At 38.8% G+C, this 13,099-nt stretch overlaps 1 protein-coding gene across 7 annotated transcripts in view; it reads right to left on the reverse strand.

Annotated features, from left to right (window-relative positions):
- The window catches only part of CTNND2 (catenin delta 2), a 632,047-nt gene that overhangs the window by 290,505 nt on the left and 328,443 nt on the right, over nt 1-13,099 (reverse strand). For all 7 annotated transcript variants that reach the window (XM_075212716.1, XM_075212719.1, XM_075212718.1 and 4 more), the window contains one exon: nt 8,687-8,900. In XM_075212716.1, the coding sequence (XP_075068817.1) occupies nt 8,687-8,900 (214 nt within the window). The remainder of the gene's footprint in view (nt 1-8,686; nt 8,901-13,099) is intronic.

A 13,099-nucleotide genomic window follows, 5' to 3' on the forward strand; every position in this document is an offset into this window, starting at 1 on the left:
ATGTCACATCACATGTGATTAGCCAGTAATCTGGTTCCCATGTTATATTATCCAGTAACTGTAAGATGTGCGTGGTATCCTTTAAAAATGCTTTTTGTACCCTTACGTATGGCTGTAGGAAAGTGTCTAAGTAATGAGAAAGATTGGCAGTAATTGATCCAATTCCCGAGATTATCGGTCTTCCTGGGGGGTTTGTGGAGTTTTTATGGATCTTTGGTAAATAATATATAACGGGAATTGTGGGATGGGTATTATATATGTAATTAAATTCGTTCAAAGTAATGATTCCCAAATCTCTACCTCTTCTTAAAATTCCTCTAAGTTGTTCAGAATATGTGTTTGTGGGATTTGTTTTTAAACATCCATAGGTAGATCTATCTGATAAAAGTCAGTGTAATTCAGCAATATAATCGGTGGTATTAAGAATCACAATTCCCCCACCTTTATCAGCTGGTTTTATCGTAACTGCTTTGTTGTTTTGTAATTGTTTCAATGCATCCATTTCCATGGGAGTAAGGTTAACTTTGCTCCTCCGTGGTTCCTTGATTTTTTCTATATCATTAAGTACCAAGGTCTCAAAACTTTCTATCAGACAACCCTTTACTTGACGTGGATAAAATAGTGACTCGGGTTTAAGGTTGGTGTGTTTATAATTGGACTGTTCACTCATAATGGCTCGTTCCATGGGAGTTTTGGTGAAATATTTTTTGAGTGTGAGCTTCCTCACAAATCGCTTCACATCTAAATAGGTATTGAATTTATTAATTGGTTTAGTGGGGGCATATTTAAGTCCTATGTTAAGGACACTTGTTTCGGCTGCTGATAGTGGATGTGAGCTTAGATTGAAAATCCCTGTAGTTGGTGTCAAGTTTGGGTACTTTCTGTCATTGGTTTTAGTTTTTTGACCTCCTCGTCTTCCTCTCCTGAGATGTTTAATTTCCTTTTTGTGGGGTTTAATTGATTTGGTCTTATATGAAGATTCATGAAGTGTGGGCCCAACCCCCAAAAATGTCCTATTCTAGAAATGGGGTCACTTACATCGGTGCCATTACTTTATATGGCTATTATATGTGTTCACATTAAGATAATTGAGCGCAATTTCCCACTTATTATTTTTTGTCTAAGAAAACAACACTTGCACCAATTTAGTAAGCGTCAAAATCCTCAGTGAGAGGCCTTAGAGATCCCGATGCATTATACTAGGGCAATCAGGGCAATAAAGCTGCCACTCCAGGTATCCCAATCTTATTAATTAATCTAGCTCGCACAGTCACTTCTTCACTTGCCGGAATTTATTTTAAAAAATGTTACATGGGCACCTGAGCGACACTCCCCAGCAACAATGGCTTGCCAGATAAGTTTAGTGTCAATCTGCATATTTGTAAATTGCTTGCACTCAGTGATAGACCGCAATAGTCCGTACCAGCCCAAGGGATTTCCTTAAATAAAAATAGGGCTCATCTGCCTTTGGTAGATTGACCCTTTTGTCTTGAACTGTTATATGTAACTGCCAAAAGGAACACAAATTTAAGAATAAACTAAACAAATGTCTGAAAAATAATGTCTCCTAACAAACTTCTCACCCTATTAGCTTCCCAACCACTCAAAAAAACAAAACTATTTGTCATATGTCTGCACACCCAGTCATAAACTACCCACACACTAACTCCAAGTAAAATAAGACAATAGTTTTGAAAGGACAGTGTAAACTAAACTCCATACATTATCCCTTCTTCAACACCTGATGCAACTAAGAAAGAGAGAATATTGCTGGTAGCTTAATCCTCTCCAAAATTAGAGACCCAGCAGAAAGCACAGAAGCAGGGCTGGCACAGGGAAGAACTGTTATAGAAAACAAAAATGAAAAACCTGCTGAGACCCGCTCTTCCCTAATCAATCAGGAGGCTGCACAAGCAATCTGTGCAGACTTAAATAGATGACAAATATGACTCCAAATATAAAAGAGAAAAAAAAACAACTACACTCCAGGCAAAATGGACATGGATCAAATAAAATGTGTTTCATTTCTTGTATTTCTTTATTTAATTGTAGCTGTATTAAAAATAAATTGTATTAGAGCAAATCAACTTACACGTATCTGGTTAAATTAAATCATAGCAGTATTCAACATACAAATATGACAATCTTATAAAACACAGATAAGTACCACCTTCTCCACACACCTCGATTAATGACCATCAATAGGTGTTTAAAAAATGTAATACATGTAACATCAGATCTGAACTGTGCAAAGCATATTGAGGATATTTCTTAGCTGTTCTCCAAAGTAGCTAAGGCTTTTAACAATGATCCTCATAGTGTTTATAAGGAATGTACTTTAAAAAAAAAAAAAAAAAAGACATCCACAAATTAGTGAATTTGTTGAATAAAAGACAACTTTGCAACATTATGAAGCTCAGAACATCCAGAGAGTTGCAAATAAAAAAGATGCCTACCATCTACTATTACAATATATTAATGTCAATTTAAATGATTTTGTTGTTGAGTTATACTTGATCCTGGCAGACTGTTCTTTGATTTATGTGGTTAATTATCAGACAGTTTTATAGGTTGGGAAGGGAAAATTAAAAATGCACAAAAAAATATTGCTCAAAACCAATTAATGAAGGAATTTTACATTCAATTAAAATCTAATCTTGCAAAATTAGAAGATATTATGACTTTATTCCAAGATATATTATAATATTCATAGTAGTACTAATGGTTACATGTCAGCTGATAACCTAATGTATCTTTGAATCCTCAACAAATAGTCCTCCTACTTCTAACAATGCAATTTTCTCAAAAGTTACACCCATAGTGAATGGGTTAAACTAGGGGTCGGCAACCCACAGCACGCGTGCAAAATATGGCATGCAGCATCCTGTAGTCTGGCAGATCAACCTGCCGTCAATGCTTCACATTGCCGACACTGAACTGCATCACTCCTGTGTCTGCAATTGGTAAGTTGCGTACACAGGTGGTTAACATGGCATAAAATTAATTGGGGGCACTTATGTGTGGCAAAGCATTAATTGTGGGTGTTTATGTGAGGCATAAAGTGAACTGGGGCACTTATGTGAGGCATAACATTGATTGGGGGCACTTCTGATTGGAATAAAGTGGATTGGGGGCACTTCTGTGTGGAATAAAGTGAATTGAAGGCATTACTGTGGCATAATGTGAATTGCAAGCATTACTGTGGCATAATGTGAATTGAGGGTACTTATGTGAGGCAGAACATTAATTGGGGGTGTTTATGTGGCGCATAATGTGAATTGGGGGCACCTATGTGTAGCATAATGTGAATTGGGGGCATCTACATGAGGCATAATGTGATTGGGGGCACTTATGTGTGGCATAATATGAAATGGGGGCATTACAGCGGCATAACAGGAATTGTGGCATAAAATGCTGTGGCGTAACATGAACTGGGGGCAAAACTACGTGGTATGTTATGAATTGTGGGCACAACTATTTGGCATAATATTAACTGGGGCTCTACTATGAGGCATGATATGAATTGCGGGCTGTACTATGTTGCATAATACGGAATGTGTGTACTACTCTGTGGCATCATATGAATTGATTGGGGGCTCTTGTGTGGCATAATATAAATTGAGGGTACAACAATGTGGCATAATATGAATTGGGGGCACTACTCTGTACTTTGTTGCATAATTTATATTATATATATATATATATATATATATATATATATATATATATTGTGACAGAGTCACTGGAAGGAGGCTAGATACAGGGGTATGTGTCCCAGGCTTCCAGCATTGTATACATAAGGACTGATCAAGGGATGCACCTGTGAGGTGCCTGTGATAAGGCAGCTGGGATATGCAGCCAGTGTCTCAGACCTATGAGGAGGTGAGCTACCTCCTGAGACAGTCTGCTGCAGTGAGCAGCGATATACATATGGTTTGGTGTGTGTATGGGACATAAGGTCCTACACATGAGGGAGGGCCTCCATAAATGTATTAGTTAGAAGCCAGACGGCTAGGATTTTATTTGTGTTTTGTTTCTGTTTACAAGCTAGTGAATAAACTGTCTGTGGCTGTTATCCTGAAACTTCTGGACTTGTGTTGTCGAAGTCGTATAATTGGATGAACGAAAGTATATTGGTTAACATTGTTTTGTTGTGGCATTGCACTCAGTATGCCATGCTACACATCATCTGCATTGTTCTCTCTGTAACACTGAATGTATATAATCATAGCTGTGCTCCCACTAGCTTCAGTCATTCTCTGACCACAGTATTCTAGAGTGAACTACTGCTCACTGGTACCCGTGGGAGCGCAGCGAGCGCAATGAGAGCACGGTATGTATGTATCTTTTGGTATTGGCTGTACTGTATTATAATAATGTATTAAATTGTTAAATTATTGCATCTGCTAAAATAAATTACTTTGTGCTTTGGAAACACAACACAATCGCTTGTGCAATGCTTATTTGGAAACGATAGAATTACTTTAATAGTGTGTCTTACTGCTGCTGTTCACCAAGGAGATGATGCCTGTTCCCCTGATTATACTACAATACACACACACACACACACACACACACACACACACACCTGGGCTGCACTAGATTTTAGCCGCCACACTGATAGGAAAAGGTTGGGCGGTCACAGAACTGCAAATACTGGCCACATGTGTTTGAAGTTGGTGGGCACAGGGCTGTATATGGTGGTCTTGGGCTGTGATATGGACGTGGAGCTTTATGTGCCAGAACCATTTATGTATGTGTTAGACATTGGGCTGTATAATATGTTGGGCATCAGACTACTGACAGATTGAGTAACATACATTTAGCCATATGTTTTGATGAGACAAAGTGGATATGGCGAATCAGTCTAGCAGTGCCACACACTCTTTATCAGTGGATAGAGTTAACGAACTGTGATTGGTCACACCAGATCATTCTGTAAGGCTTAAGTACCATTGCTACATCTCTAATATGCTGTGAAGTTTGGCCTGCTATTCACATTATTTTCTTTTTTGCCAAATCACATACCAGGATACTCATAGCATCCTGATTTAAGCTTTTTCTAGCATTCTGTACAATGCACAGTTTTGTACATTGATTATTCTGTAGAAAACAATTGTCAAGTTGACCGGCCTGCAGGGCATCATACGCTTTTGGACTACAGTGAATACATTTCTAATGTATCAAATTAATAAATGATGCAGGCAAAATATTTTTTTTCTCTTTGAAGACATGTTTTACTTTTCTTTCAATTTTTATTTAAAAAGTCACCTTCTGAGCTTCCTGTGGCTTTTTCCTGTGTTCTGTGAAGGGTAAATTCAATTTAATTATCATTCATTGCTTGTGGGAGTGCATGGAAACAGAGCTCAGTCATGTCAAGGTCAAACAACCATAGACACCTGAAAAGAGCTCACTCATTCTCATGAGGGATATTTATTAAAGGTCCTGAAATTGCAAAAACTGCTTCACACAATATGCAACATGGTTATAATTGAAAATGTACCTTTTTTCCACCATTATGCTGCAGAGGCTTTTACTAGAGAGGCTCACTGACCACCGTGTTTTGGTTTTGGATCTGGATTACCTTCGTGTTTTGATTTTGCCAAAACCGCCCTTGCGTGTTTTGGTTTTGGTTTTGCTTGGTTTTGTTTGCTATTTTTTACAAAATTTAATTTTTTGGGCTAAAATAACATAATTAAGGTATTATTTTGTACCTACATTATTATTAACCTCAATAACACTAATTTGCAGTCATTTCCATTCAATTTTGACCATCTCACAGGTCACAATATGCTTTCATACACTTTCAGCCAAATACTGCAGCGATCTGGCCGGATGGTAAACAACAGAGCAATGACTCAAACACACGTCAGTTCCTACCACATCTAGGAAACATTGCAACGAGCGCTTCACATGTTTCTTGGATAAGTGAGGTAATTCTACAGCTAATATATGGCAACGAGTGCTCCAACTGTTTCTTGGATAAGTGAGGTAATTCTACAGCTAATAAATGTCAACAAACGCTGACCACCACCTCCCCCCGGAATGTGTGCTTTTATCAGACACACACCAATCCAGGGTGCCAGACAACGCACTAAAAAGAGCTATTGAAAATCAAAGTAAAAAGCCAGTTTATCAGTGAGCTTAGAATCAGCCAAAATGAACTGCTTTAAGGACGCTATTGATCAAAATGACCAAAGCACCTTTACTCTTTGGGTATATATTACACCCTAAACTTATTAGTGGAATTTACGAAAAAAAGCCTGCAAAGACTTGTAGATAAATAAAAATAACCAAAGCACCTTTTCTCCTTGGGTGTGTATTACACCCTACACTTATTAGTGCAAATTACGAAAAATACAGTTTAATCCCTGCTAGGCCGTCCTTAATTCTACAGCTAATAAATGTCAATGAGCGCTGACCCCCCGGGATGTGTGTTTTTATCAGACACACACCAATCCAGGGTGCCAGACAACACACTAAAAAGAGCTATTGAAAATGGCCAAAGCACCTTTTCTCTTTGGGTGTATATTACACCCTACACTTATTAGTGCAAATTACGAAAAATATAGTGCTGGTATATAAGAATTTCAGCAGTCAGAAAATAGTTTTTTTAGAAGGGGGGAATATAACACCCCAAACACTTTGTAGTGTAAATTAGGAAAAATACCTCCTCTATACTCCCCTCTTCCTGCTCTATTCCTGCTCTATTGCTTCGACCTAACCCATCTCTGTCCCCCTCTCAAATGGCGCTAGATCGCCGTGGAGGCGGCTATTTATTCATTCTAAAACTCGTGAGATCCGATATCTGACGACGTCACAATGATGTTTTGCCTCGTTTTGGAATCCGAATAGGCGCACGAGTACCGAGCCGACTCAGTTCAGTACTCGGATTCCGGACGTTCGGGCGGGTTCGGTTCTCGGGGAACCGAGCCCGCCCATCTCTACTTTTTACAGATCCTGTCACTAGAAGAGGCATGGCTTGGGCTTCTCTATGTGCAAGATTGTGCCATATTTAGCAAAACGTCAACATTTCTGACATTTTTTTGTAACACTTTTTAGCACCAAACAAGATGCTCAAATATTATCAGTATAGACCTGGCATGGAGCAGATGCATTAGGCAGACGTGTTTAAAGCACCAATGTGACACCATCCTTAAGGGAATGTGTCGAAGCAAAGATTGCAGTTATCAGTCTCCAGAGAGATTAAGGAGATAATACATATAATCATGCTACTAAAGCAAAAGTGCAATACAGAGACAGGAAATGGCCTTGCACTTGGCTTACCCTTGACAACACCTACACCAAACATAGCATATATGAAATAGATATAAATATAAGTCTCCTGCAACATCCGCAAGCTCACAACTCCATCCATATTCTCCTGTGCCCCTACTTCGCTTGTACCCACCCGTAACACTTCTGTTCTGTGTTCAAACCTGTCAGCTTTAAATTGCCTCTAGCATGGGATAGTGAGCAAGCGGTCTGCAGAACCTGCAGTCATTTGCTCAAACACTGTCCTGGTGTGCATAAGTGGGATGGGATAGTGAGTAAGTAGTCAGCAATGATTGCTCTATGAGCAGAATTAGAGGCGGATACTGCTATTAGTTCTACCCTCTACTAAAACAGCAGGTGAGGCTACATTGCTTGTGCACCACCATGGTGCGCATGAGTGAGTGGTTAGCAGAACTTTTTGAGCTACTGGATTGTGTGAATAGGACTATTAACCGTCCCTACTCACTCAAAAGGCATCTTAAACCACTTACTTGATTAGGGGCATAACTATAGATGTACAAACTTAATAAAGCTTCATAATAAATTTGTTTTATGATTTGGATTCTCTGCCCTTTGGATACTGAATGGAGATGTACTGTAGCAGACCTTATGGTAAGTATGAATGATGGTATATAGGGGGCCCCATTACAAAATGTTGCTAAGGAGATCAGACATTTTTAGTTAAGCCCTTGAACATGGTCATTATCCCGCAACACAATCAGCAGCACAGTGGTGCTGCTGAGGGATCTCAGAGGGGGTACTAAGGGAAGTCTCAATTGACTGCCAAGTTGTGGCTGTCAATGCAACAGTAGACAAATAAATACAAAACAACAACTGGGTCACTTTCTCTAGTCTTATATGAAATTGTTCATTGGTACAAAGATGCTTACTACTTAATGAATCAGTCAGGGGTTTGAAGGGATAAATATTATACCACTCTAAACACGAAAGGAAAACAGATAAATTGTCTCAGCCACAGAAGAAAAGTGGTAGGAGCTAACAGTTTTCTCAGTGTTTCTACCACACTGCTATTATGTTTTGGCAGTGAAAGGGATCACATCAGAAAGAGGGTGCAATTAAAAGTAAAAAAAAAAAGGTATCTATGATAATCCTAACATAAACCCTTATCACATATAAAATCATTCCAAAGTTTGCTTTGAAGGATTCAATATCAGATGAGGGGGTTTCTTCTTGTGATGCTTTTAGTAACAGTATATCAGGATGAACTTATTTCAATTTAAATTCTGATAATATAATATTGAGTTTAGAAGCTTTTCTTCATCTTCTTCAACAAAAAAAAGCTCTGAAATTAGTAAACTAACTTGCTGTGAGAAACAGTGATGTCAGACAACCTCCACACAAATGTAATCTTTAGTAAACCAGAAATTATTAAATAAATTATGGGTCAAACCTGTTACAAGTTCTCTAATTTCCAGATCAGTAGTCTTCCGGAGCAGTCGTACTAATGCTGGAATACCACCACAGTTTTTCAGTGCAATTTTGTTATCATCATTTGCTTTTCCATATACTAAGTTCCTCAGTGCTCCACAGGCACTTCGATGAACATCTGTCATCCGATGATCTAGGAGATCTACTAATAACTGAATTCCACCTTGTCTTCTTATCTGAAACATATATTAATTGCAGCGATGTTATTAATAGAATGTATAAAGATGAGCAATTGAACAGAATTTTCTCCTTTAGAATAGTAAGGCATAAAATATTTCTGAGATGTAAGTAAAGATTATATTCAGACCATACTTATCCTATGCACAAAGCCAATAGTGTAAAACTCAATAGCTAATAAATATTACCACTTATTATCAGTTTTACAACAAATTAAGAAAATAATTTTTGTAAGGGCCACTTGCAAAATGGATATTTGCAATCTAAGATTCTCCAGTTTAGAAAACACCACAAGAAGTAGATCCAGTTAACAAAAAACTTCCGTGGCCTGAGAGATGAGTAAATAAATATTAATATCAATAGCTTTACTATTCTAATCTGACACAGACTGTTACTGTAAATGTCTTTTTATACTTTACTGATATGAGTATGAAAGTGAATGCACTGTAAAAAAAAGCAATCTCTATTTAGGATTCTGATTTCATGATCTGCATCTCCAATGACAAAAGTTGATATTATTTAGTGGTAATTCACAGTTACTTATTTATTAGAGCTTCACAGCAGATCAAAACCAGTGTGGTGGCACATACAAATATGCTGAAATAGTCCTTACATGTGACTTGTGAAATTGAATTATATATTTTGCTTACATATTAATTGAATGACGCTTTTTATGCTACATGCTTCCCAACAATTGGTTTTTATAAAAGGACACCAGATTCCTTTTCTGAAAGGTGTTTTACAGGAAATTGAGAAACATAGAGAGGATGGGCTGATTGTAATGGGGGATTTTAATATTGTTGCCGATCCCAATTTAGATGGATCCTCTCCTTCTCAGACTTCCTCTGCTCCCATGAATATTTCAGGCCACTCTCTAACTTTTACCAAATTAATGGCAGAGCATGATCTCTATGACGTATGGCAAACCTCAGATCCTAATGTTAGAGACTATACATATTTTTCTCCTGTCTATAATTCATACTCCCGCATTGATCTTAAACTACTGATAAGTGGACACTTCGGGCTACTAAATGCATTAAAATTTTACCAATGACATGGTCCGACCATGCCCCAGTACTCTGGTTGTGGCAGTGCGACTGAACCTATGCTCCACCTAGACCATGGCATATGCCGGCATATCTTCTGACCCTTTTAGAAGGTAAATTGGATATTAAAAATGCCATTGAACAATATGGCCAAACTAATTCTCCAGATGACACAAACATTTTCAAAATGAGTTAGAAGCAAAGCTGCAAAAGTTAGAATCCCAAAGCAAAGAGTGTCCATCTACGAAATTGAAAAAAGAGCTTATACAGGTCCGAGGTCAGCTTCAGAAATTGCTAATGTCCAAAACCCAACAAGCATTGACAAGACTCCGGCAAAAATTTTATGTTGCAGGATAATCGGACAGAGAAACTTCTGGCTAGAAAATTTAGGGATCAATGCGCTCAACTTAGAATTAAACACCTGCTAGATGACACATGGAGGAAGGTTTCTAACCCTAGGGATATAGCCAACATGTTTGCACAGTACTATGCCAAACTTTATAATCTGAAGGAAGATAGTATTTCACACCAACCGAGTCTGCAGATATAGATAGTTTCTTAAGTAGTTTCTTAAGTAGTTTACAACTCCTTACAATTGATCCAGAGACTGCGGACGCTCTGTCTGCCCCCTGGTCCCGATCCGAGATCTTAGCAGTCATTAAAAAGTCTTCCCAGAGATAAGGCCCCGAGACCTGATGGATAAATCAATGGCTTTTATGTTACTTTTCAAGAGGAGCTCCCTCCGTGGCTCGAACAATTGTTTAATGCGGGTACAACACAAGGGTCATTTCCATCCGAAATGCTGGAGTCTCAGCTTGTCACTATCCCCAAGCTGGGGAAGGACCCTGCCTCATGTCTCAATTATAGACCAATAGCTCTTTTAAACTCAGAGATCAAAATATATGCTAAACTGATAGGAATAGACTCAATGGGCTCCTTCCGGCCCTGGTTCATCCCAACCAAATGGGTTTTGTACAGGGGCACCAGGCCTCAAACAACACATGGAGGGTACTCAATTTTTTAGAATGGGCCTCAGAACTTCTTGTCCTCTATCTAGATCAGGCCTGTCCAACCTGCGGCCCTCCAGGTGTTGTGAAACTACAAGCCCCAGCATGCTTTGCCGGTAGACAACCAGTTGATAGCTGGAAGGACATGCTGGGACTTGTAGTTTCACAACATCTGGAGGGACGCAGGTTGGACAGGCCTGATCTAGATGCTGAGAAAGCTTTTGATCGGTTACATTGGGGATACATGGCAAGGGTTCTTCTTAGGTTTGGTTTTCAGGGCAAGTTTCTGTCAGCCATATCTGCTGTATACTCTAATCCCTCAGCTAAGGTGCTCAGCAAAGGCTTTTTGTCGGATAGAGTTCTGATTACGAATGGTACCAGACAGGGTTGCCCCCTGTCGCCACTGATCTTTGTTTTAGCAATGGAACCCCTTGGGACAACTGGTAGATCCTCACCACTGTTTCCAGATATCACTATCAAGAACACCTCTCACAAGTTATGTTTGTTTGCAGATGATGTTTTGCTCTTTGTGACTAGCCCGGAGACTTCGCTGTTGACCCTACATAATATCCTTGACGCCTACAGCCGCGCTTCTTATTATAAATTAAATTCTTCTAAATCGGAAGTCCTCACAATAAATATTAACCCCTCCGAAGGTCTGTCACCTTAAAAACGCTTTTCACTACTCTTGGAAAACATTGGCACTCCCGTACCTGGGCATTCAAATTACCCCAACCCTGGACATTACGATTAACTTAATACTTAATTTTACAGTATTAATACAACAACTTCTTACCCTAACCAAATGGGTCTGCTGCAAGGTCTCTTGGCTGGGAAGGCTGACAGCCTTCAAGATGCTAGTGTTGCCAAAAATTATGTACTTGTTTCGAACTATACCTGCAAATATTCCTAAACCACTCTTTGACAAACTACATTCGATTATGATTACATATGTTTGGAAACTTAAACCCCCCCCCCGCATAGCCAGCTCTCAGATGAGCTTACCTTCACCACAAGGTGGGTTAGCTTTACCAGATTTACATAGATATCAGGATGCTTGTCTACTCTCTTAACTTCGAGATTGGTCCCTGTCCCCGAACCATAAGCCATGGGTCAATCTGGAGATAGCTCTTAATTTACAGTTCCCACTGGCAGATTTAATTTGGGTTACTAAAGCCTGGCGCCCTTTGCCTGCTCACTTCCCACGAATAACTAATGACTCCCTAGTAGTGTGGGGCAGATTGTTAGCAGCTAATCATGATCTTATGGTCCCTATTAAAAATATCTCATTAGCAGCTATTGCCAAGATTATCCAATCCTAAAAGAAACACCTATATATCGCACCAGGAACATTCAACATATTCTAGGGGATGGCTTGGCTTGAATAGATCTATTAGTCTTATTTTTATTATTATAAGGCCAACAACCTAGAAGTGATGCACTCACACAAAGTGCTAAATATACAGATTCACGGAGAACAAACATGTGTTTCTGGGGCACTCGAAGGATAATGGAGTAGTATAAAACATACTTAAAGTTTATTAATATGCATTAAAAATAATGTCATAACGTATAATCACATATAGAGTAGTGAAATATTAAAAGGTGTAGATGAGATGAATAACCTAAATTGTATATTCAATATCGTTCTGGCAGTATTTCTGCTGGTTTTAAGTTATTGTTAATTTAGGTTATTCATCTCATCTACACCTTTTAATATTTCACTACTCTATATGTGATTATACGTTATGACACTGATTTTAATGCATATTAATAAACTTTAAGTATGTTTTATACTACTCCATTATCCTTCAAGTGCCCCAGAAACACATGTTTGTTCTCCGTGAATCTGTATATTGCCAAGATTATACCAGACTTAAATCTTTATCCGTGGATACTGAATGGGGACACCTCACTCTCAGACCTACTCTCTTTTACACAAATACAGGAAAAGTTCCACCTCCCTGCCCGAGAATTTTACAAATACATGCAGTTAAGACACTGGTTCACAGCCCTTCCCAGGCAAGGCATAGCTGTGACCTCCTCTAGGGCCCTGATCTATATGAAGTTGACAAAAGGAACCAATAGAGCCCACATTACCTTTTGGTATTGTTATCTTCTTTCAGCCCCATCAGAAACTAAGAC

This window comes from Mixophyes fleayi, chromosome 5 (assembly GCF_038048845.1).
Source record: "Mixophyes fleayi isolate aMixFle1 chromosome 5, aMixFle1.hap1, whole genome shotgun sequence".
Taxonomy (NCBI): domain Eukaryota; kingdom Metazoa; phylum Chordata; class Amphibia; order Anura; family Limnodynastidae; genus Mixophyes; species Mixophyes fleayi.